The sequence below is a fragment of the Oreochromis niloticus genome, linkage group LG7, assembly GCF_001858045.2.
Source record: "Oreochromis niloticus isolate F11D_XX linkage group LG7, O_niloticus_UMD_NMBU, whole genome shotgun sequence".
NCBI lineage: Eukaryota > Metazoa > Chordata > Actinopteri > Cichliformes > Cichlidae > Oreochromis > Oreochromis niloticus.
This window is the reverse complement of record NC_031972.2, coordinates 50,483,539-50,509,782: the sequence shown is the minus strand read 5'-3', so window position 1 is coordinate 50,509,782 and position 26,244 is coordinate 50,483,539. Positions and strand designations below refer to the sequence as shown.

Sequence of the window (26,244 nt, the reverse complement as noted above, 5' to 3'; positions counted from 1 at the left end):
AGTGTTTACCAGAGGGTGACAGTCACTCTTGTAAGGACAATAAAATTAGATGAAAGGCTTGAGCCTGGCAACAATGAACTCATTTGGTTTCCAAATACCCCATTTCGCCCACTCATGGAGAAGAGCAGGAGAACCTGCGCATTTCCAGCAAAGCTCAGGAAGGCTCTGTGAATATAGCAGCTTTTTAATTAAAGCTTGGATTGATGTGAACGCTCTTTCTAATGGAAATCCCGAGTGTATGTGAGACAGATCGCCCTATGAGGGGGAGAACAAAACAAAACAAAACACGTGTTTGAGCGTCAGCTACACCCATGAACCACGTAGGTTGAGGTAACCAGTGTCTTGATCTGGACGTCATGACCTGTTTGTGCTGTAAATGGCTAGAGTGTAATCGCGCTTGGCCTGTCAAGCTTGCTTGTAGCCAGTGACTTGCACTGTGCTCGCTACTCTGTCTTGGAGCCTCGCTTCCAGGCGTGTCATGTCACTGAGATCAGGGTGAAGCCCAGATGTTTCCTGCTGCCCTGCCAAACCTTATTGTCGGTCTGCCAGTCTTCATGGAGAGTTGATATGATCCGACTCCGTGAACACAACACAGCAGACTTTTCGCTGCGTGGATGGCGTATTATACACATCACTGACACCGAGGCATGTCAGACCTGTCACAGCCTGATTTTGGATGTCAGTGATTTCTTTGTTTTTTGCCCACAAATGTGTTGGTCTTTTAAATGACATAACATTTTCCCTCACACTGAATTTTGGATTAACCTTAAGGTCACATCCTGTGAAAGGGCTTTTATAAAACACTGACATGGAAATGTTCTCTTTGTAGATTGAGGAGTTAGTAAAAGTCTCTTCTACACCAAGAAACATATTAAATATTAAATTGAGGGACTGCATCAATGAAATTAGAAATTTTAACTATTTAAGATTAAAATGAATTTGTCAAAATCAGCAGATGTTTAATTTTTATGATTTTGTGACTTGATCTTTTAATGTGCTTTAAGTACATTTTCTAAAGCCTGGGTTATCATAATTGAGCTGTCACAAGTGTGCAGAATGGCCCCAACACTGTTCTAGCGGTTGTTGCTGGGGGAGGAGGAGCGATAATGAAGGGATGAAGAATGCGTGTGCAGTGTCACGTCCCCATCCTTTGATTCCACGGCCCGTCCTATTCAGATCCGCCTGGTTAAGGTGTGTTAATAAAGACGCGTGATGCTAGTGGGTGCAATCAAAGCCCCCTTCAGTTCATTTCCTGAGTTCCCTGGCTTTCTATCTCTTGTCAACAGACTGACAATGAAAACGTTCCCGTCACGTTATCCCTGGATATCAAAGCCTCTGACCTTTCCTGCTCGCCAAAAAGTGATGTGGCTGCGACGATATTTGCGTTCGCCTTAACCGCCTTTTGTGCTTCTTTAATAAGGTTATCAGTAAGGAAATTGTAATGATAAAATACACAGCGTGGGCGCTACGTAGCAGCTCCGTCTCTTTTATAGAGAGGCGGAAAGGTTGTGAATCACCAAATAAATTTATTAAATTTTAATGATATAATAATTATAAATTAAGAATAATGAATTAATCTGTGTTTCATATTAGTTAGACATCAGCCTATGAGAGTTATATTTGCTTGCCTTGATCTGGACATCATGATTAGAGTGTAATCACACTCGGCACATATGAAGGCAAATGATTTCATAAAATAAATTAGTATCACGTAAGCAAATTAATTAATGTATTTTTGTTTTTTAAGAAGTGCTGTGTTTAAAAAATCCTTTATATTTTTCCTTTTGAATTATGTTTTAAGTTGCTTGTATTGGTGAATCTGTTACATTTAGGGATGCAATACTGCCATTGCCATCACTTTAACTAATTCTATTTTTTACATGATCTGATACGACACCAGAATAAACAGAACATGCGGAACATGTTCAGTGATGCTCTATCATTTTTTTGCATCACGTCTAACTCGTCTGTTTTGAATGCAGCAGGTGTTTATGGGCGCAGCTCTTGCTGGTTCTTGTGTACACTGACGCCTGTCACCAAGTGGCATATGTTGCTGTTTGTTCTGCATTGAAAGAAATGGAGCTAATTAAAGAGAAGCAGCCCTGTCACAGGAAGTGTACGCAAGCTGACCATTCACTGCTCTGATTAGTTAGTTGTTGAAACAGAGCTCAGGATTAGGTGAAAGACTGGAATGCTATTGATGAAGTGCTATTAGAAGACCTTGGATATTTGGAAATTCAAACACTGGTCTTATAATCAGCTGCTGGGAACGGAGCACAGATATCCCATCCCACTGGTGTGGCTGAGTTTGTTCAATAAAACACATTAAACGAATTCCAATAATGTCTTTATTAATTACTTTAAGAAGAAGAAGAATCACTACTTTACTTGAACTGAAGCCTGTCAAATCACAAAATTGCTAAATAAATGCATATCAAATCACTAGATTAATAAATAAAGTTACTATAAAATCACAAAATTAATTGATCAAATTACTGTGATATTAAATGAAGCCTTAATTTTAAGGGTAAATTCCCCTTCTTTTTTTCTAACTCTACAAAATCTGTACCTGTACGTGTCCAGTGTGAATGGTTACATATGTATTTATAATTACATCATATATAACCTTATTAGAGCTTGATTAATCATGATCTTGTATGATAAATAAGTGTTTCTCAACTTTCTTATTGCATCCCAAACAAACAGACATGTTTGATCATGTTTTTTTCAGCCTTTACTTCTTTACTGTGTAGTTTTGTGCTGTGTATGTGTAACTGTTGTTGGTGTATACTGAACATGTGAGTGCGAATGTAATTCATTATTACAACCTTGTATTTCTAAACTAGGGAAGGAGTAAGTGAATCAAAAGGTGGCATCTGCCCTGCTGAAGTATCATTGAGCAAAACCTCCTGCACTGTGACCCCTGACCTCTCCATGGAGAGTGCACCATGAATGCTCATTGTTATTGCAGTGAGTTATTGTTGTTCTTTTTCCAAACACTCTGTGAGATATAGTAATATATCTAATACACATAATGCGCATGTTAGCCATAGCCATGGGTGAGATTAGCCAGAGAGATCTCTTGCAGCTTGATGCTCAGACACTGTGAATAAATCCCTCTGATTAAAGGGAACAGAACTGGGACAGACTGGCTACCATCCAGCTTTAACACGCTCAGTCATGTCTGTCACAAACCACAGGAATAAGAGTGTGTACAGTGACTTATACGTGCTGCGTTTTCCTTTGAAACTCTTAAAACACAACTTTGCTTGCCTGATGAGCCTAGCAGGCCTTTTAGAGAATCCCATGGCTGGTTTCTTCTAAAGTAGGTTATGTTTCTGTAATCGGATGTGTTAATGTGTTGAGTAGTCTCATTATCTTACTCTAGAAGAGCATGAAAAACCTCATCAAAAGCTGGAAGAAATCTGTTTTGAGTCTAAGAGTATTTGAGTTCAAGAACAATAGAGTAGAAGTAGAAGTATTTCTGTAACTATACCAAAAAAGGTTAGGTTTGTGTGATTAGTGTGTTCACAAAAGAGGTTTTGCACAATTTTCATGATATAATTTCCAATAATATAACTATTAGACTCCTGCTTGACAACAGGGTTTCAAATTGGTGTTTATTATTAGCTATATTGTTGCATCGTAGCATTTCATCTTAATTATCAAGAGGCTACTGTTCACATAAGAGAGATGAGTCATCAGGAGAACGAACTAGAATGAGCCATCTTATTCATGCTGCACTCTCTGACCCTTGTTGTTGGCTTAAAGCATCTCAGTGCACCTTGAGTCAATTCCCCTCTGAGTGGTAAAGCAGAAACGGCACGAGCCACATGTCATTGTTAATAATAGTTTAGATTATTGTTTAAACATGATTTAAAAGAAAATTATATTCCTAGCATAAGACAGGAGGAGGCAGATAAACCGATGCTTTTTAAACTGGATCCAACATGAACTCTAATGGTCTCTGACTCTCTTTAAACAAAGGGGAGCTGGTCCTGGAGCTGTCAAGATGCAAGGACATCAAAGACATAGCCAGAGCCTGTGCAGCATAAAAGTGAGATCTGTGGAAATTATATTATGAGTGAATTTGGATGTGCTCGCTGCCCCGTGTGCAAGGCTGTCTTACTTGATTCTTGAAAGGTACAGTTCGTTAGTGAGCCCTGAACAATACTGACACACTGTTCATTAGGCTGCTTTCCTCTCCTCGTGCTCAAGAGGCAAGACACAATACTGTACAGAGGAAAAAAATGTTCCGTCTATTAGCATTTCTCTAGTGGCCACAATACCTACCAGAGCACACTTTATTGCTTTACACAGCAGCAGTCTTCTTAACAACCTTCAACATATTGTGGTGTAAGTAAAGAGCCTCTGGACTTTGTCAGAGGTCTAAACTGCATTGTATGGAGACTGATTTATTCTTAATAAATGATCTGCTCTGATTCCTTCATATTTTACGACATTTTGAATCAGTTTAGTTTTTTGGTATATGTAATTACTATAGTTTTGTTTTTTCTTCCTATTACCATGAAATACTATTATTATGGTCTTGAAATTAGGATTGAATTTAAGTATTTTAACTTTGTTTTTCTTTAGTTATAATATGTGCTGTATTTTTAATTACCTTTTTGTGACTCTGTTTCTGATTCAAAGCAAACTTTTCTCTGAAGAGATCAAATCCACACATCAGGACATCTTTCAATCACTATATGTGTCTGAACAACAGTCCAGGGAAATTTATCTTATAACTTATCACAAACCCAAAGCTGGGTATCTGGATTTAAATGATTTACTGCCATTTTTATTTCATCTCCCTAAAACAACAACCGAATTGCTGTTTCAGCGCTTCTTAATGTAATGTAACTTAATAAAATGGTGATTTGTTTATGTTCAGCCTGTGTTTTGTTACCCAGGCTGTGCATATTGTGTTTGCACAGTGAAGCAGAAATGCTCACCTTCTACATGGAAGCAATAAGGAGCTTAAGCTAACAGTAAGATAAACATGTTTACACGTTCTTTGCTACAAACTTTATGACCACATCACACTAGTGCAAGTCTGAAGAGGCTGTCAGTGTGTGACCAGTAGATGGAAATGAACGACCAGCTGGGTGCTGATTGACTAAAATGCACACCAGAGTGAACTTGATACCCACATAGATGTGACATCTTCCTCTAACATTATGAAGTCACCATGAAGGTGAACACTTCTAGCTCCGGCTCTACCTTACACAACATCTGAGGGGGAAGTTCCCTTCACTGCCTGCTTGGCTTGTGTAAAGCATCTGTCTGTGTCACGAGTGACACAGCCCAGGACCACCTGAGACAACCAGCATGTGCATTAGCCACATGTATCATCACATTAGATCAGCGGGCAGCTAAAAGACCTTGCTAAGAGCCAGAGACATCTCACCCGTCCTATGTGTAAGGTGACTAAAGCTTAAGAGTAAACAGTGGTGTTATCTGTTTAAAGTAATGAGGTCTCTCGCATCCAGCACTGCTTCACATTGATTCTGCCTGCAAAGGCCTCTGAAGCTCTCTCTGCTTTGCTGTCTTGATCTTATTTAAAAAGGTGCATTGTGTTAAAGAATGGAAAACATGCAGATTATGTCTGTTATGTGCAAGAACTTAGAGGAGCTTATGGTGCGGGATTTCGAAGGGGGGCATGTTTGGATCACTGGAAGGAAGACTGGTGGGCTACTTAAATCTTAAACCTTAACCTTTTCTTTGTCTCAGGGTGTCAGCAAGCAATAAGAATGACCTCTGTGTGCCAATCTAACATGAGTTCACATTTGATATATTTAGTGATAGTTAAATAATTCAAACATTTAAAAGAGAGAGAGAGCAAAGCTTCCTAATAGGCGTGAAACGTGATTGGTATTCTCTCAGTAAAATCTGATTTCGTGACTGATCGGGCCTTTCGGTGAATTAAAAAGACACCCCTTTCCCCCTAATGATGTGGGCGGTGCTGCTGCTCCTTTTCCATTTGCTGCTTTGGGTGAGCTTATTGCCCCCTCCCTGTTTCTCTGTGCGGTTAAATAGCACGGCGCTCCACTCCACAGTAGACACCCCACTTTGCAAAGAGGAAAGCCAACTAAATAAGAAGGCCTAAAAGGAAAAAAAAGAAAAAGAACAGCAGCACTTTAACATGTACTCAAACAAAATCGAAGGACCACGTAGAGGAAGATCTTTTGACTCTATGAACCTCGGCTTCGAAGAAAAATTGCTGAACAATGAGGTAAGAAGGTCACAGAAAGAGAAGAAGAAGGAAGGTTTTATTATTCTAGAAGATATATCTTAAAGAAACTCATTTATCTTCGATAAAATAATAGAAACAAACAGGATGAAGAACTTTTGCTTTGTTTTGTTTTTAAGTGACTTTTTTGGACAGTGGTGGGGAGATCGGTGCGGGTCATCTTAACGAATAAGCTTTCACTTTGTCGTCAGCGCAGATTAATTTAAGCCGTTTTGTTATACCGTAATTTACGTCAAAGAGTTAAGAGGGTTAAAGAAAGAGAGACATCTGAATTTGGTATGATAAAAGAAGCTTCAGTGCTCACGCTGAGCAACCTTCGCAGACAGAGGAGATAAAAGATAAACCGATCAACCTGCAGTATGTGATGTCTCCAAGCACATGCAAGGGGAAAAAAGAAAAAGAAAACGCTGACAGGTACTCCAGGACAATATCTCATCTGTTTTAGACATGGAGATAAAACGAAAAACACACATGTTTAAACTGAAATTTAAAAAAAATCAACGACGTTTAAGGCAGTTTTCACAGCGGAAAACGTCACTAAATCATATTAAAGTAAAAGATGGACAAATTATACCCCCATGCATGCAGATGCAAATGTGATCACACCTGTTTAAAAAAAATTATTTTTTTTTTTATAAGTTTCTCGTTGATACCCCTGGATTAAAAAAAAAAAGATGATATCTTTTTATTTCGTATTTATTTCACAACTATAAAAAGTAAAGTATTTGATGAGGGGAAGCGATGTTCTCCCACTTAACGGCCTAAAAAACGTGCGCGCTATAGTGATTAAGAGCTTCCCTAACGTGTGGCGAGATTTCAGAGTGGAGGGGAGCTAATAATAGGCTTCCCCGCTCTCCAAATGAGATTGCTGTAAGGCGATTCCTTGAGGCAGAGACAAGTTCATCTTCGTTAAACCGAGACGCAAAAAATTGACCTCAGGCAGCGTCCTGATCCAGACTCCATGCACTAATGCTTTCAGGGATACTACCGGCAAGGGCTTACCGAAAACTGGTGTGCCGCGCGGTCTACACCATGTACGAAGGGCGAAGTGTGGTAGGAAATAATTTAACTGAATTTAATTGTTTCACGTGAGGGGCGTGATCCTTTTAATCCCGTCTAAACGTTGGACTTTGGCATTATGTGCTAATTGTTTGATGACAAATTCTAAAGTATTTTGGGGGGGAGCGGGGGTTAAGTTTGTTTGTTTTTTTTGTTTTTTAAAATTTCTTAATAAGCAGTATCAGTATCAGCAGTAAAGGATAAGACTTTGGAGTCAATCAAAACAGATTAGTTATTCTGTACTGTTGGCATCTTAACAGCCTCGCTGCTAAAATCTGAGGCAGGATTAAAATAATTTTCCCCTGGCGTGTGCAGCGCGCACAGGCACGCGTCAACGTGAGAGCGCTATCCGAGGTGCTGAACTGGACAAAGAAGTTGGTCAGCCTTAATCTGAGCCCTGCCTGTGCGCATGCACTGCACTTCCATTACTCATTTTTTACACCAGCGATATCAAGAAAAAGCCAATGATTCCCTTTAGAGTAACAAATATACCTGCCAGTGTATGTTTTAAACACTGACTGACTGTCTGCAGTTCTTTATATTTATAGGATTACTATTGTTGTTATTTAGGATGGTTTTATAGTCTTAAGTAATTAGAAGCTCTGCATCAAGTCTGTGGATAAGGGTATTATGTAGACTTTATTATTATTTTAAAGCCAATTTAAATTGGCTAGCAAAAGTTCATTTGCTCCACTGTTTTTTTTTCTCCCTATTAAACACACCTGAATTTCTCTGTGTTTGTTGATCATTTTCAGATAAACAAGTCAACCTTTACCAAAATTGAAGAAAACAACGAAAAGAAGAATTCATCAGAGAAAGGGAGAGCGACAATCATCTTTTCCTTGAAGAATGAAGTTGGGGGGCTTGTAAAGGCACTCAAACTCTTCCAGGTACATCCCCCAACCCTGCTCCTTTTTACCGAATGACTTGATTGCGACACATTTTTAGCTTTGAAATGAATAAAGAATTCTTTTGTTTTATTCTCGCAGGAAAACCACGTGAACCTTGTACACATTGAGTCCAGGAAATCCAAAAGACGCAACTCTGAGTTTGAAATTTTTGTGGACTGTGACAGCAACCACGAGCAACTGAATGAAATCATCCAGCTGCTTCGGAAGCATGTGAATGTGGTGGATATGGAGCCTCCAGATAACTCCTGTCTACGCGAGGAAGGTGAGAAAGTAGTGAGTGAATACACTCCAGATGCTGAATTAAAGGTACAATATTAGATTTGAACACCTTTTTTCTTCTGTTCTCAGATATGTATGAAGTACCCTGGTTCCCAAAGAAGATTTCAGATTTGGATAAGTGTGCTAACCGAGTCCTGATGTATGGATCTGAACTGGATGCCGACCATCCGGTACATTATCAACATGCTGCTTCACTTCAGAAAACAAAACCAAACTCCCTTAAAATGAAGCATTCTCATATTTCCTACGTTTCTCTTTATCAGGGTTTCAAGGACAATGTCTATCGGAAAAGGCGAAAGTATTTTGCAGATCTTGCCATGGCCTACAAACAGTAAGTTTTGATCTATTTAAATGTCTATTGTATTTTTAAAAAATCATGATTCTTATGGAGTTCTTTCTGTCTTTTTCCAGTGGAGATCCCATTCCTCGTATTGAGTTCACACAGGAGGAAGTGAAGACTTGGGGTGTTGTGTACAGGGAGCTCAACAAGCTGTACCCCACCCACGCCTGCCGGGAATACTTGAAGAACCTGCCACTGCTGTCCAAATACTGTGAATGTCGAGAGGACAACATCCCTCAGCTGGAAGATGTCTCACGCTTCCTCAGGGGTAAATTATCAATTTTGATTAAAATATTCCTTTGATTTAAATCATTTTGTTCACTTTTAACAGTGCAATCACTCATATATTTTCACTATCTTTTCAGAACGTACTGGATTTACCATCAGGCCTGTGGCAGGTTACCTGTCCCCCCGTGACTTTCTTGCTGGTTTGGCATTCCGCGTTTTCCACTGCACCCAGTATGTGCGGCACAGCTCCGACCCCTTGTACACCCCTGAACCGTGAGTACTAACCAAAACTATATCTAAATATGTAATGTAAATGTTAATTCTGGTTTTAATATTTGGTTTTCTTTTATTATTAAGGGACACATGCCACGAGCTGCTGGGCCACGTCCCGCTGCTCGCAGAGCCCAGCTTTGCCCAGTTTTCTCAGGAGATTGGTCTCGCTTCACTTGGAGCCTCCGATGATTCAGTTCAAAAACTGGCCACTGTAAGAGTCACTGCTGCAATCTAATTTTCAAACAATATTTATGAAGATATTTCTTTTTCAAAATCCAACAAGGTCATCCTAATTGCTTGTGTTCGTCTTCTGGGTTGCAGTGCTATTTCTTCACTGTGGAGTTTGGTCTATGCAAACAAGAGGGGAAGCTGCGAGCTTATGGAGCTGGACTCCTGTCATCTATCAGTGAGCTCAAGGTAGACATCCAAACAGGATGGTACAGTGGGCACCTTTACACAAAGAGCTTTAAAAACACAGACAGAATAGTCTTTTTACGTTATAATCTTGATCAAATTCCACCTCAAGACACATAATAAAGAATCTTTATTTGATGAGAAAATATAGATGTACATTTATTAAATGATCAAGTTGTGTTTTCAACATCTCCACTGTGTTTCTCTCTGACAGCATGCGCTCTCTGGTAATGCAAGGATAATGCCTTTTGACCCCAAAATTACATCCAAGCAGGAATGCATCATCACAACGTTTCAAGATGTCTACTTTGTGTCAGACAGCTTTGAGGAGGCCAAAGTCAAAATGAGGTGAGCTTAATTACTCAGCATTTAACTTGTACACTATAATATATAGATAGACCCAGCAAGAATAGCAAGTAGGCTTTTTAAGCTAAACTGCTGATTGCATATTATTTAATATTTTGTTCATTTCAGGGAGTTTGCCAAGACCATCAAGCGTCCCTTCACAGTTCGATACAACCCCTACACCCAGAGTGTGGACGTGCTAAAAGACACTCCCAGCATCAACAGTGTGGTGGAGGAGCTGCGACACGAGCTTGACATCGTCGGTGACGCACTCAGCCGGCTGAACAAACAGCTGGGTGTCTGACTGCGCACAGTTCACATGGAGTTACACCGACAGTCTGTCATCCCCGGCACTGCTGTAGAGACGTTGCTTGTGTGTTGTCCTTTGCCAGTAACATGAATGAGCATCGGTTTTAAGCCAAAATGCTCTGTTGTCTCCACTGCATGGTTTATATAGCTTACACAATTTACAGGTGCACTAGGTATGTTTAGACACTAACTTTAAGATATTTGACAAACCCAAAGAGCTGCTTAATCTGAGGTACTATTTGGCTTCTATGTTGCAAACAGTTTATGTGCTTTGATGGTACTTCAGTTCACTTTTGAAACACTTCCAGCTGTTACAGACACCTCCAATTGTTATTTCTGCTTTTGTATATGATTGTGTGAGTTTTCTTTTCTTTTTTTGTAATTCATTTCATTCTTCTTCTTCATGTTTAATACTCCTCTCTTCAATGAAATGTTTAAAATGTACCTTCTTTGTATTTGTCTTTTGGTGTGTGTGTAATTTTCCTTTTTTGTGTGCTGTTGAGGGAAATTATGAAAGTGACACCTTTAAATAGCTGTTGTTATAAGAATGCTCTTGTGATTGATTATGATCGATTTGGCCCATGTCAGCGATTACTTTACAGTGATGATTTTGAATACCTCCTGTTGAAGTGAATTCAATTGTAGAACTCCAGAAATCAAGACATTATTTTTCTACTGTAAAGAAATATAGACATTAGAACTAGGGTTGTGAATCAAACAAAAAAAATTGAATAAAAAAGTCCTTTGTGTGTTTATAGCATGTCAAACAGTTGTTTAATTGTTGATTTACTACTTTTATTAGTCCTTGTGGATGTAACTTTGTTATTGAATCCTGAGGATGATGCTGCTGTTGATGATAGAGATGCAAGATGATGGCAGCGAAGACTCTGAAAGTGATTATAACAATTATTTTGAGGCTGGAGTTTGCAAAATCTCAATAAAGTGTTGTAGAAAAAAATATGCCTTTGATCTGAGAGCCAAGACACTTATTGCCTAATGAAAAAGTCCAATCGGGAACAGAACTTTCCAAGACAGGTAGCAGAAATATCAAGCCTGACTCTTAAACGCATTTCGTGGACACGTAAATGGCGTCATACAATTTTATTTTCTATTATGTTGTTATTATTATATTTATATTATTTATTTATACTTTGAGGATGTGATGAATGAAGACCGGAAAGGTGCTAGGTCCAGATGATAAACGTGGCGATAACGCACATGCAAGGGTGCCAATAGAGGAACCGCACCAGAGAAATATGTGAGGGTAGTGCAGGACATCTATAAGGACAGCAAGACAGTGGTGAGGTGGGGGTGGGATAACATCAGAGACTAGCCCTTGTTGTTTTCAGTGGTGGTGGACAGACTGACAGAGGTCAGGCAGGAGTCTCTGTAGACAATGATGTTTGCAGACAGCAGTATGATTTGTAGTGAGAATAGAGCAAGTGGAAGAGAGCCTGGAGAGATGGAGGTATGCTCTGGGGAGAAGAGGTCACTAGAAGCAAGACAGAATAGATATGTGTGAACAGTGTTACAGTGAAGATGCCAGGAGGAGGCAGCAAAGGTGGATGAGTTTGAATACCTGAGGTCAGTAATCCAAAGGAACAGACAGAGCAGAAAAGAGTATTTACTGCCCAGCTTAAGAAATTGGTCTGATTTAACACATTAAAACTATAACTTCAAGAAATGATACACATAAGGGTAGCTCATATTGAAAAGGTGAATCAAATTAAAACTTAGGCATAATAGTGCTGCCCAGATTATTCTAAATTTGTCACCTGAAGAATTTGATCATTTAACATTAAAGTCGTTTTTTGTGAAGCTGTAGTCTCTTCTGTAGTGGCGTTACAATCGATACTGAAATATCGATTCCTCCGATACCAGATATTTATAATCTAGAATTGATTCTCATATTAAAATATCAACATTTTAGTAATGTGAGGTAAATTTGTAGTTTATGATTAACAAAAACACATGGGAGCGTAACTGTATTATTGGGATCCTAGGGACTACTTCCACCTGTCGTGGTGATATGCGAAATACGGTGGTATAAATGCATCAGGGCTTATGTGTGTTCACTCTCTCAGTCAGTGACAGTGGGTGATAGTAAGGCGAGTCACGTGTGGAGCTATTTCAGCTCCACAAACAGCCAAGACGTGGTTTGGGAAAATCACAAACTTTGTCAAACACAAACAAGTTAATCATAACGATGAGTTTATGTTGAGGTGAATGTCAATTGTGGAGTCCTTTGGTGCTTCAGGCAGGTTGTAGTATCCTGCTTTAAAAAATCCACCCATTATTTTACCATATATTATGTATCTGTATGTTAGATATTGTTAGATATTACATTTCTAAAAAGTCATAACTTAGTTTGTAACTTTTGCCACTCATATATCCGTTTCAAGCGCCTTCGCGACAGTGTCGCAAAGCATACTTGAGTGTTTAGCCCAGATACTCATGGAAACACACGCACGGTTGGAGTTTTGTTTACATTCTTGGGTAAGTTTGTTATATTGAACGGTACACTGTAAAAGTCACGTATATCTGGTTGTGTAATTCCTTTATTTGAATGCAAGGAACAAAGTGACTCTTCAATTGGAAACGCAGAAGACGTAGCACTTTTGCTAACGTTAGCTTAACTAGCGTCCAAACTTACTGTCTTTACAGGTGAGGCGACAAAAAACAGATGTTAACATCTGGTTCACGCTCACCTGAGCACTGATAGTAGTTGTCGGTCTGTCATATACTTTTATTGAGCTGTGCTGTTTCTGTCAGGGAGCCAACAGTTACGGGCAACTGAGCCAGGGACATGTGGAGGACCAGGCTTCGCCCCGGCTCTCTAACATTGCTGCCCTACAAAACAGGCCAGTCCGGGCTATCAGCGGCGGTGGGGGACATTCCGTAGTTATTACCGGTACGTAGCCTTTCGTCCTATATTAAACACAAACTTCAGCCCACCTGCGAATGATGACGTTTTTAGTCGGTTGTGGTAATGTGAGCAAGACTTTCATAGGTCACGTAGCGCCTCCTTCTGGCCAGTGAAATTAATTGTTTGTTTGTTTTTATGTTGATAATCTGTTTAATGCAAAAAATTATAAATGATCTAACAGCAAACGGTAGAAGCAAACTTCCACTCAGTTCAGTCTCGTCTGTTTAAGTAAATGTCTAGAGTGAGTGTGCAGGTGTAACTGTCCCAAAAATAACACATCTAAGTAAAATCTTTGATTGTTCCCATGTTGCTGTGCTGGACAGAGAGTGGCGAGGTGTTTGTGTGTGGACAGAATAACAGAGGCCAGCTGGGACTTGGCCACAGTGCAGACATCTCAACTCTTCAGCACTGCCCCATCCTGAATCAGAGAGTCACAGACATCGCCTGTGGTTGGGATTTTACTCTTCTTCTCACTGGTGAGCAGTCAGCACCGTTTCCTACCAGGAATTTTTCCTCATTTCTATTTGTACTCTGTTTAAGGGTGATATTGCTAGCCAAAACACAGGTGTTTCTTTTGGGCAGGGATAATAGATCTTTTATGGCAATGTTAGTTTTTATTCTAATATAACATTTTATTATATTTGAATAATACAATAGATGAATTGTATATAAAATAAAATAATATAGCTGTGTTATATTAGAACCTTCATCATATTATATTATATTAGATCTAATTTTCCTGAAAGTGCAGATATATTACACTTAGACCATTATGATACATATGTTTCTAGAAAAAGGGTGAAAAAAACTCACATTTATTGCTATATTGTCAACAAAAAAAACCCTACATATTTAACACAGTCAACCCATGCTTGAGGAATTAAACAGAGCATAGCTGAGAAACAGTAAGAATGGGAATAACAGAGGTCACCTTAACTACCTTCCACTCACCCAAAAGCGGAATTTTTCAGTGTGTCTTAGATAAAGGCATATTTCTTTTCCTGTTATGGCACACTCTCAGACGGTGGGCAACTATTAGCATGTGGTTCCAATGTGTTTGGGCAACTGGGTGTTGGACAGACTGTGACACACTCTGCAGATCTACTGGTTGTTGAGGTGAGAACACAATGGGGGTGCAGTTTTTATAAAGTAAAGGTTTTAATTTTTTTTTAATACGCATTCAATACATCTTGAGTGATCTGCATTAGTATAAATTATCTTTACTTACCTGCCATCTTAATCACTTTCATTAAGGCAGATGTCATTGTGCTGTTTGTTGACAGAGTCTGATGGAGCCAGTAGTTAGTGTAGCAGCAGGACTCCGACACTCACTTGCTGTTACTGGTAAGGTAGCACTGTGAACTGCCCTCATGTTTTTTTAACATCTGGTTACATGATTGGTTTGTTTTGCCTGTCTTTATGTTTCTTTGTCTGTATGTTTCTTAGCTGTATTTATAAAAAAAAATATATATATATAGTATGAACTTGCATGAAAACTTTATCAGAGTTGGGAATTAGAATGGATTACATTTCTGGACTCAGTCCAAATCTGGATCCTGAAAAATGGGATATCTTCCAAAATGCATATCGAATTTAAACTTTGGCTTGATGTTCTAAAGAAAATACCATAAACCAGTCTGCATCCAGATATCTTTCATCTCATAGGACTTAGTGCATGCATGGTGTGAAGGGAATTTTCAGTCTTGGTGGAGGTATGCACTCTGACTGCTCCTGTTTTTCATTTGACAGTGAAGCCGTAAATCCTGTAATTCTGTTTGACTTTCAGGCTCAGGCTGTGTTTATCAGTGGGGAACTGGTCTTTTCAGTTATGCTAAGAGAGCACTCAGTCCACATGCTGTCCCATCTCACTTTAACTCTAAGGTGCCCTGTCTGGTACCAGGTAACGTAAGCTGTACTGAACATAAATAATTATTAATTTATTCTATTATTGGTGATTTGTAGATGTGACAGATATTTATGACCTTGTTGCAGGTCTGGATCAAAGAATATCACACCGGGTAACTGCAGGGTCAGCACACTGTGTGTGCCTTACAGGTAGGACGGTAGTGAGTTGCTTCAATATGTTGTGCAAAAATAAGCTATGTATTTTGCACTGCTCATTCATAGGGACAATTTACACTCATAAGCACTACCACTGTCTTGATCTTCTTTATCATATATCAAGTCTGCCCTCTCTGATGTCCTGTAATTAGTTCACCAGATCATCTCAATTGCTGTTCTGCTTTTCTGCTGCCTGTGCTGAATGAAGAGTAATGCTGTCGCTGTCATGTGTGCAGGAGATGGCGATTTGTTTCTGTGGGGAAGCAACAAGCATGGTCAGCTGACCACCACAGAGTCCTTCCTGTCTTCTCCCACTCTTCTTAAGCGATCTCTGCTGGATGGAGAAAAAGTGATAAATGTGTGGAGCGGCTGGACTCATATTGTTGCTCAGACAGGTACTCGGGTCTGTGATGTTCAGTAGTTTTTACAGGATTTAGAGGACAGTTGCTCAAACTGAAAAAACAATTCCATTATCTGTTTCAGAGAGCGGGAGAGTGTTCACATGGGGAAGGGGAAATTATGGACAGCTGGGCCGCCAAATATCAGCCAGTGAGGACACAGAGCAGCAGCCAGCTGGCCCTGTGGCACAAGGTGGCACCCAGGAGGTTGGACTCCCTGCAGAGGTTGAAAACCTTCGTGGAGCAACACAGGTAGGAGTGTTTAGCACTTCGCCAGATGGCAGAACCTATAGCTGTGTTGCAGTCAGTAACAATTAAATGTTTCCTAGACTTGTGTTTGGATTGTTGGTCTTGAGGATAGTGCTGTGGAAATTAGTTTGAAAATGCCAGTAGACGTCCAGCAGGAGGCAGCAGACAGTTACAGTTAAACAAATTAGCTCTTGATTGTTTAGTATAAGGCGAAGCATGTTTCCCCTGAACAGAAGGTTCTTAATGATTTGCATAATTATCCCTTATGTACAAAGCATACTCACACTGTCATTATAGTTCAGCAGGGGAAAAAAACGACTTGTATTTATCAGTGAAGGCAGTTTTCTCTTCTCCCGTAAGGACAGTTACATGTGAATGGGATTGTAGCAGTTAACCTGTAGTCTCAATGGTGACACTATGGTCATTGCCAATAAAGCGGATGTCAGGGACAAACAAGGACAAGCGCTCCTTTCATCTTTCCACTGCGCGCAGATCATTGCAACAACACATAAGGTGTCAAAGCTTTGTCACCTTGCGTTTTGAGCATGAAGTAAGATGAATTGGCCGAGTGGGATATGAATCACTCAGGCCACCCTACTCTGTTAAAGCACTGTACATATACACTGACTGGCCACTTTTTAGGTACATCTACCAACAGCCAATCACATGACACCAACTCAGTGCATTTAGGTATGTAGACGTGGTCAGGACGATGTGCTAAGGTTCAAACTGAACATCCGAATGTGAAAGAAAGGTGATTTAAGTGACTTTGAATGTGACATGGCTGTTAGTGCCAGGAGGGAGCCATGTGAGCATTACTGATGGACAAATTTCAACCAGTCAGTGGTTCATGATCAGTGGGTCAGTTTCTGTTAATCACTTGTTTTCTTTGTCAAATACAGTGCTACATGCAGTACACTCATTTATTGGTTAAAGTGCAAACATACATGGAAATACAGTAAATAAGGAAAAAACTGGGTTTGGACCTTTTTAACGAAGCTTAAAGTTGATAGTTGTTATGGCTGCCTTTATTCTTTATCACTGCCTGAGCTCTCTTAGGGAAGCTTTGTTGTAATTTCTGTAAGTAGTCTTCAGGAACAGTTCTCCAGGACCTTTGAAGGACCTTCAGTCTACCTGTCATTCTGTTCTGTTCCCACACTGCTTCAATAATGTTGAGGTCTGGGCAGAGGGGAGGCCAATCCATGACTGATAGTGTCCCTGTACAGGAGCTGAGTTAATCACATGCCCATCTCTTGCGTGTTTTTCTATCCATGTATGCTTTTACTGTTTTCAGGATTGTTGTCATTGTGAAAAATAAAGCTGTTGCTAATTAGATGCGTTCCAGATAGTACTGGATGACAGATCAAAATTTGACAGTACAAGAACCACTGGCTAATGTGTGCACCCAAGCCAAGACACAACCTCCACTGTTTTTTTACAGATGGCTGCAAACACTCACTGTGTACCTCTATCCTGACCTCCTCCATGCAAACTGACAGTGATTTGAACTTTGAAAGACCTTCAAAAAACTTGGAGAACTATTGCTTGTGACTGCTTTATAACAGATTGCAAGAAAGTCTGCCTCTTTGGAAGCAAAATATAAAGAAATGAGGGGTGGCTCAAGACAGTACTGTAAATGCATTTAACAGCCATTCAGTGGACTGTGTCTCATGTCCAGGATTCAATTAGCATTTAAGCATGTCCACTCAATTTCTGTCATACTTGTGAAGGGGGAAGCAGGAGAAAAGGCCATTAAAATCTAAAAGGTTTTGGTCAGCAAAGGGCAAGACTGTATAAGCATCCTCAAATGGCTGCATTAACTCCTCCAGCAAGCCCAGCAGTGGCTTTTGAGAGTTATGAATCAGTTGGGTCTCTGCTATAGTTTCAATTTACATTATGCGCTAAAGGGGATTCGTATGCTGGAGTACCAAAAGTATGTAAAGATGTGAAAAAGATCATTATTTAATTATCAAAAAAATATTTTTTAATTAAAAAAGATTTTTAATTAAATCTGAGTGGCTTTATCTTGTCATTTTATTTAATTTTTAAGGGAGAATACGATAATTTCAGTTGTCAGTATCATATGTGATTGAATTTTAGTCTTAAAATTGCACATTTGCTTTTCAACATGTATTTAAAAGTTATTTTCTCCACAGATTTGCTGTGGATCAGAACATAACCTTGCTTCTGTAGGTGAGTATATTCTCTCAAAAATTCCCTTGCAGTTTCTTCACTTTTCTCCTAACTTATTATTCACATAATGCACAAGTGCACTCAACATTTCCATAGGAAACAAAAGCCTTTTATGAAAAATTAAAAGCAAAGTTTGAACTTACTGGGTTCTTTAAGTACTCATGGCTGAAATGAGAGACATCCTCAATGGTCTGAGGTGACTCTGGCTGTGTTTGCGTAAAGTAATGTAGAAGACACATAGGTGAGGCTAAACTATTTCAAGCTGTCCTCACCCCTACTAAAAAGTTAGCAAGGGAGCTGTCTAATGCATTACAGTGTTAACAATTAATCCTTGTAAAGCTGCAGAGCATTTCTGAGGTCAGCTCATTGCTCAGTGGCTATTGCATGAGGATGTAATTACAGCGTGGATAGATGGATATCATTGACAGAAGCAATTACCCGAACAGGCCTGTAAAGGAGATGAATTAACCACATGCCCATTTACAGGCAAGTTTTTCCAGTCGTATGTTTGTAGAACGATCTCCCTTTGTCTGCCTAACCGCTGAACAGACGCCGCACGCTCACATGCATCCCTCAAAGAGAACTGAACAAAGATAGACATATCTGACTGCTTGTTTGCGATCGCTCATTAGATTAAATGTGCTTTTATTCTTTCCAGGCCTGCCAAAAGTCTCCTGCTTTTCTATAGTAACCAGCTAGGCATGTAAAACAGTTTTTGGAAGTAAAATCTATCACATTAATTTTTGAACACTGACCCAGTTTTTTTTTACATGAGTACGAATATAAATATCACAGATGATCACTGAAATACAGGCGCATGCTTCCATAAGAGAGGAAACTGTGAACATCGGTGGTGTTTCTGCAAGCATCCATGCCATTCACTGGTGTTAATCTCACTAATTGATAGCGATAATGATTGTGCGATTCTAATTTGAATATGTGGAAATTGTCCATCATCCATAGTTCTCGAGAAGCACTTTCAAAAAGTTCAGTTTTGGGCAGTGAAGGCAGAACTAGCAAGCAGAGATCTCATCTGAACCTCCAGCATCTCACTCTTCTGCCATGCTCACCTCTCTTCCTCCTCCTGTCTCAAGTGTGGTGGCAGGAGCAATGAAATAGCAAAACAGGATTGGAAGCGCAGACCTGAGTGCTGCTATTTCGGGTGCTGAAGTAGGTCAGGCGGAAAGGAACGGAGAGCATTGCACGCTGCTTATGATATCTGTTGCCTGCTCATCCTTTGCTCATTAGAACCTGAGCAAGTTCTCCTGGTTTGTGAAAATCATCAGCGGTGGTCAGAGGTGGGGAGAAGGGTCAAAGACTCTGTGGCCACAGCTCATCCAATCTGAGGCAAGGTTTTTGGTTCATGTGAACATTTTTCCACTTAATGGGATTGTAGAAGCACGAACACCTTAAATTAGAGCTGTATCTGTAGAATGATGCAAGTCACGCTAAAAAAAGGCAACCTCCGCAGACTGTGTCACTGTGGCGTTGTTATTTGGGTGTGAAATTTTAAACTGACAAATTTCAAAAACAAATAACAGCGTTTGTTTACATGCACAAATGGCCTTTTGGTTTGAGATTCCTTATTTTTTTATTATCCTTTTGTCGTGCAGAATATTATGCAGACACTTTGTTGCCATGGAAACACTGATGTGCTATACTCCAGTCAGTGAGCCCATGAATTAAGCACAGCACCAAAATAAAGATTTTTTTTTTTTTTCCCAATGAACCAAATGTTTCAACACATTTAGTCCACTAATACTTTCTGAACACTAAATCAAAGAAAAGGTGTCAGTCCAGTCCTAAATACATGCACTGTCTTTAAGACGGGGACTACATGCATGTTTGTAACGCATAAGCCGTTTCTGGCAAACTGTCACATTGGCATGAGCTGCTTGGCATGGCATCGTGGTCTGTGAACTGGTGAAAACATATGCGTCTTTCTGGCAAGCGCTGCGGATTTTCGGGGACGAGCTGAAAACGCAGACAAAGACAAAGACAACCTCGCGATGAAACAAATGAAAAGATGACACGAAAGGCACACAACTGCAGTACGGGGAGAGCTTGAAGATGTGTTACCCTTGAGAAAGCAAGCTCGCTTCTGTTGCCATGGCAATGGAGCCTGTTAGGTAACTGTGTTGCCATGGCACGTGTCTCCTCGGTGATGCAGACCTGACCACACCCACCGATAGGCTCTCCAGCTGTGAAGAGCAGCGAGGCTTTATTATTGACCAAGTGTCAGGGTGGAGAACAGGAGCTGTGTGTGTTTTCTTTTACACCCTGTATTTTTGTAATCCAGGACGCTGATTTTAGCCTACATTGTACACACTGTGCTACAGCCCCCTCATTCTCTCTCCTGTCAGCTACACTGACCCATGATCCTTCTCCCTTTCAGGGGGAAGTCTCCTTTCGTGGGGCTGGAATGAACATGGGATGTGCGGAGACGGCTCGCAGGCCAACGTCTTTCTTCCGCAGCTCGTTCCTGGTCTAAGACCTGTTCTCATTGGCTGCGGAGCCGGACACTCCATGGCAGTGTGCGCTGCGACGACCGGCACAGAAACAAATTCTGCACCACTCGAGTAACGCCGGAGCAGGGACATTTATTCTGCATGACAATCAGAGGCTATAAAAAGCGAATGCTTTGGGGAGTTAACACATTTCTGTTTTAGTGGTTTATCGGTGCCCTATGAAACCCACGTGCGATCATTTTTAAGTGCCCTTGACTCAACACTAACTTTCACATGTTAAAAGGCTACCTGAAGTACTTGAAGGGGTCACACTTTAAACTGCAGTTGTCATAAATACCCTCGTATGGTTGGGTGATTTATGTTTCATGTGGCCATAATTTGTCTGTGATGGACGCGATGGGGCCAGTGGCTTTGCAGGGTATGGCCACGCCTGTAGCTGTAGGTCCACCTGACGTGTTTGCCTTCCTCAATGAAGCTGTTACAGATCATATGAGGGATGGGCTAGACTAGTGTTACAGCTCCATCTTCTCATGTCAGGGGTTTTATTGCTGTGATCTTGAATGTCAGGATGCAGTCAATCTCAGCAATCCGTAGTGAAAATTTCTCTGTCGTCTTGTGATGTACCACTCGCACATACACACAACAGCATTTTATTTCCCATTTTTCTACTGGTCTATCAATTATTTATGTCCTTGCCCATCTGTGTCATATTCTTTGATTTTCTGTTTGTCTGATTTGCACCACTTTCATACTTCATTAATCTTGGAAGAAACTCATCCACTGGACATGACCCAACCTACATATTTATAAGGAGTGGACCTCCGCAGTGCAGCACCTGGATACCAACTGCAGTTGTTAAGGCAGTGCCTTTGAGAAAGGCAGTGAAGGTACTCAGTAAAGCTGATGTCTACTTTTACTTGACTTTCTTTTATATGAAAATGTTTACTTTAAATGTTCATGTAAGTTAAATGTGGAAACATTAATAAATGTTAAAGTGCTTTTACCAGGATTATGTTGGGGAGGGGAAATAAATGGACACTCACTGAAAAGTGATAATTTCTGTGGTTCTTTTTTATTTATCACTATTGTACAAGTCTGAACTGTATTGGTCAAAAAAGACACAAAAATCCCTAAACAACAAACCAATCAGAACGACCACTGAACACCTTATTGAGATAACTAACCACAAAATGCACGGTGTTCAAAACACACACTCTGAAATCGCACCAAATGCCACAAATTAGTTGCCTCTAAGTTGTGTAATTGATTCTGTTTCATGATAATAGCTTTCTTGCTTGCTTGCTTTCTCACATATATGTATTATACCTTGACCAGTACACAGTCCCCCCATTTGTACTCAGCTCTATTGACATATTCAGATCTGCTGTACCAGACTGCACTCAGATCTCAGCAAGTTGTTGGCAGTGTGTTTGCAGTTGTTTGGTAAAAAGTTGGTCCCTTCTCACTAACTTTTTCCACACAAACAGTGGATCAGGACTCTGCGTCTTTAATTAGGTTATGCTCGTTGCTTGCCTTTAGAAGCTGATCAGCACTGGGGTCGATGCTGCGTACACGTGCTTTCAAGTACTGAGCTGATGCTTGTTGTCAATGTGCTGGTGACTGATGGTTAATTTAAAAGAAAATGCATATTATTTCGTCGTCATGTTGGTTAAGCTGTAATCCTGAATGGTAAGAAGAATTTACATAACATAGGCACTTGTCCAGTATGATGAGGATAATGGTTTGGCATTAGTTAGTATTACATACCAATGTAGCAATTTGGATGTGTCCAAAAAAATGACAAAGAGGTATAATCCAATTATACGTGATTCTCAATTAAACAATTATTTAAATGCCTATGCTTTGATACGAGAATGCATGTTATATAGGAGCTGTCTTTGATAATCAAAGTACAACTGCATATCATCATTCAGTAAATGAAAACCTATCTTTTCATTCCTACATACCCTGCAAAAACAAGATTTGCATCACCAACTATTATTATTCTAACAGCACAACTTGCCATTTTAATGCCTCTTTAATACAAGGTAAGAGTGGTGGTTTTTTTTAGATTTTTTAAAGTTTTTTTTTTAAAGCATGACATTATTATTACTATATTTTTTGTGGACATTATCTCTGATGCATGAAAACATATCAAAGGAATGTTAAAAGTTCACTGGTGCAAAACAGTGCAAAAGTCTACAAAGGTGTGACGATGACAGTGCAAAGTTAATGACTTGTTTTCAACGGTTTAGTCTGGCTGACGTGACGCGTGACAGGTTTTTGCTGAAGGGGGTTTGCGGTTTAAAATCGGAGCAACATTTCTTTTTTTTCACTTTTGGACAGAAGAAGCACACAAATATTTGATGATCACTCAAAAAACATTGGTACACACAACTTCAGCACACAAAAAGCGTATTTACAGCACTGGCACACACCAAAAATAGGCACACAAATTACAACACATTAACCAGTCACAGATACTGAGCTACATAAGGCTTGACAACAAAACTTCCTCTGTGCTACATCTATGCTGAGTTTTGTGATGTACAGGTTGTCACTGTCACACCATTTAAAAATACTAATACACACAACAATGCTACAGCACTATCAGGTGGGTGATGGGCCATTATGGGTCATACACATAGTGGTTGGTACACCATGGTTCATAACACAAACTGACTCTGTTGGTTGTCTGCTCCGGTGCTGTCGTTGGGTCTCTATAAACATATAAAAAAACAACAATAACAAAAATAAATTATTACACAAATTATGTATAATGGTGGAAATGATGGCGATGATGGCTACCTCTGCAGGTGCAGGGAGAGGTGAAATGACACTGGCTTGGAGAGTAAAGAAAATGTGCTCCGTTAGTTCTTCATGGTAAACATGGGTTTACCATGTTTTGGGTTTTTGTTCCCCATGCTTAGCGGAAGGCGTCAGACACCAATGTACTGTCTGTGTGCAGAGGTTGGACTCTGAGTCGGTTAATAAACATGCCCAATCATGCTGCGTTTGACAGGTTGATGTACAGTAGTTCAGTCATTGTCATGCGTTTGTATACTTTGCGTCATGCTCTCACGGTCACCTCTTTTTTTTCTTCTTTTTTTTAAAGCTCTCTTTGACCTGGACAGGGTCAAACAGCAGTTGGTAACACTAGCCGGACGCTAGTAGGAAAGGAAAGATGTATGTAGATGCATGTGCTGTTGAATAAAAACGGAGTCTAAACGCTCATTGTGTATAAAATTTATTTCATGCAAGGACTTATATTTACATATTTTTATTTGAATACTTTTCTTTTGCATAAATGTAAAATACATGCATTTACCTTTCCCCAAGTAAACCCACAGCCCATGCTATGTCTCACTGTACTTTTTTTCCTTCCCACCCCTCCACTTGAATTGCATGAGCATATAATTCACCTGCATCTCTTCACATCAAATCTTAACAAGTTGTTGTTGTTGTTTTTTTAAATATATAACATCCATTAATTACCACAAGAGACATGACTCAAAAAATGTAAAACTCTGCTCATTCAGAATAAAAACAAAAACTAGTTGCTATAATTTGCCTATCTTCTTCTAGAAATGAACATTTCTGATTGGTCAACAAAACAAAACAAAAAAGGAAAAAAAAAGAAGAAATTTGTTAAAGTGCCCTGAAAAATTTGTGCATAATTATTGGGACAGTATCAATACATGTAACAGTAACAGTATTGATGTTTTAACCAATAGACATACATACTGCACGAGTCATCGTGACATCTCCCACTGATCCTAACTCAATATATTTTGGCTCTGTGGAGTTGCCTGGTCCCCTTTAATTATATTTTGTGCTTTATTATACAAAAGACGTGGGGACTAATGAGTCGTTTTTTAAAATTTTCTTTTTTTTTAGTGCTTCTTTTTTTTGCTTGGTGCTATGTATCCCTACTAAAGGTTCAGTCCTAATATGTGTTCAATGGTGTAACAACAATAACCAAGAGGGCTATTTTTTTTTAAACTGTGATTAAGGGAACGAGGGTGGTGCAAAAGGTACAAGGTTCACCCTATAAATAAAGCTTTTGTTACACTGTTATGAGCATGGAATAAAGTGTAATGATGCTACACTGGGAGCACTTATGTTAATATCATGTCAATTTATTACTCGCTTTTACTTTGCCTCTCCAGGTATGAAGGCACCGTTGTTTCGTAATTCATGAGTCCTGCCTTAATTTAGCAGCACAGCAGTATAGACGTGGTGGCAGTCTACCGATACCCTTTAAAAACTCGTAACTACCAGTAAATATATTTGTATAAAAACTATTTATGCTCATAACAGCATTAGTTGGCTTTATGACAGATTGTTCAAGTTAAATCACGCTATTTTTTTTTCCGTTGGAGGCCCCAGTCAAATAAATACAAGAAAATAAATATATGAATTTGGGGAAAGGCAAAGAATGGTGGCTACATAAAAACCTCTGCTATGACTGAGTCTCTTGTAAAGCTGTTTCAAAATGCATAAAAATGACAAAGCTTATGAAGCTTTTGAAAGAAAAACTTTTTTTTTCTCCTTACAGGTAATTGCGATACAGTTAGCTTCTTGTTGAACATAATTTCTCATGCAGTTCATGCAAATGAACAGTTTTAGTTCTGTTGACATTAGATGTATTCATCACTGGCATCATAGGAATTGTCATCATCTCCATATTGCATCGGACATCATGAACAGCATGTTCATTTTTTTTTTCTAATGGCCACTCGGGTAACATTATCTGGACTGCACTTTCAGAATGACGTCTCTACTTTGCAACGTACAAAGCACTTAAGAGAAGTTCCCTTAACAGCTTTTGGATATGTTTTAAAAGCCTTGTATAATTAATGTCCAGCATATTATTGGCAGGGGTTACATCTTATGAAAATTTATTTCACAAAAAAAGTTGCTGAAAAACAAAAAACCAAAACCAAAAAAGCAAATGAGATAAGTTATTGGCAGAAGAGAATGAGAGATCAAAAGCAACAGAGCAACAGGCAATGATGTAAACACAAGGAAAAGAGTGTGGTTAGCCTGTGGTAAGAAGTAGAACGGTGCTTTGTCTGCAACTGAGGTGACCCATGCAGAGTGGCATGTGCCAATGTTTTCTAGTCTATGATATGATGACACACCCAAGGAGAACACTTGGGAAGCTTGAGTATAAGCACAGTTAAGATACAATTTTCCAGAAAAATAAACATAAAATAATAATAATTTTAAAAGAAAAAGAAACAAAAGCAGGTGTGAAGGCAAGTGTGAAAGCAAAATCTGACAGGAAATATAAGAAGTGTGGACTGGCCTTCCAATGGCATTGTATCTGCTACTCAACCATGCTACATAATGGATGGGATGGGAGAATGTGAGTGCTGCATTAGACAGGGTGGGCTGCAGGGCAGGGCGGACACTGAGGACACTCCAGAGGCATCCCCGCTCATGCCAGACATGCTGTTAAGGCTCCAAGGCTTTTCATAACCTTCAGTTGAAAAACAGAGAACGTTCTGAGTACACTGCAGCACTGAATCCACG

At 39.6% G+C, this 26,244-nt stretch overlaps 3 protein-coding genes across 8 annotated transcripts in view; 2 read left to right on the top strand and 1 right to left on the bottom strand.

The window, feature by feature from the left end:
* Window positions 1-5,932: 5,932 nt before the first annotated feature.
* tph1a (tryptophan hydroxylase 1 (tryptophan 5-monooxygenase) a) lies at window positions 5,933-11,371 on the top strand. Of its 2 annotated transcripts, none has more exons than XM_003443849.5 (11): window positions 5,933-6,235; window positions 8,068-8,202; window positions 8,302-8,485; window positions 8,572-8,672; window positions 8,766-8,833; window positions 8,914-9,110; window positions 9,208-9,343; window positions 9,428-9,554; window positions 9,665-9,760; window positions 9,972-10,105; window positions 10,232-11,371. In XM_003443849.5, the coding sequence occupies exons 1-11, from the start codon at window positions 6,146-6,148 to the stop codon at window positions 10,404-10,406; spliced, it is 1,443 nt and encodes a 480-aa protein (XP_003443897.1). In that variant the 5' UTR covers window positions 5,933-6,145; the 3' UTR covers window positions 10,407-11,371. The 2 variants fall into 2 exon arrangements, with proteins under 2 accessions (XP_003443897.1, XP_013125955.1); XM_013270501.3 differs by lacking the exon at window positions 5,933-6,235 and adding an exon at window positions 6,299-7,306.
* Window positions 11,372-12,509: 1,138 nt separating this feature from the next.
* sergef (secretion regulating guanine nucleotide exchange factor) lies at window positions 12,510-21,705 on the top strand. Of its 2 annotated transcripts, XM_005450816.4 has the most exons (12): window positions 12,512-12,633; window positions 12,814-12,907; window positions 13,184-13,322; window positions 13,661-13,813; window positions 14,359-14,453; window positions 14,621-14,681; window positions 15,124-15,237; window positions 15,330-15,392; window positions 15,635-15,793; window positions 15,882-16,048; window positions 18,202-18,238; window positions 20,634-21,705. In XM_005450816.4, the coding sequence occupies exons 1-12, from the start codon at window positions 12,626-12,628 to the stop codon at window positions 20,819-20,821; spliced, it is 1,278 nt and encodes a 425-aa protein (XP_005450873.1). In that variant the 5' UTR covers window positions 12,512-12,625; the 3' UTR covers window positions 20,822-21,705. The 2 variants fall into 2 exon arrangements, with proteins under 2 accessions (XP_025764263.1, XP_005450873.1); XM_025908478.1 differs by lacking the exons at window positions 14,359-14,453; window positions 14,621-14,681 and having other exon boundaries at window positions 12,510-12,633.
* Window positions 21,085-26,244, bottom strand: part of kcnc1b (potassium voltage-gated channel, Shaw-related subfamily, member 1b) — a 12,776-nt gene continuing 7,616 nt past the window's right edge. For 2 of the 4 annotated variants that reach the window (XM_025908476.1, XM_013270581.3), the window contains one exon: window positions 23,937-26,191. In XM_025908476.1, coding sequence (XP_025764261.1) covers window positions 26,052-26,191 — 140 coding nt within the window. In that variant the 3' untranslated portion in view covers window positions 23,937-26,051. Of the gene's footprint in view, window positions 23,427-23,936; window positions 26,217-26,244 lie in introns of those variants that run through there. The other 2 variants (XM_005450814.4, XM_019361691.2) reach the window with 2 other exon arrangements.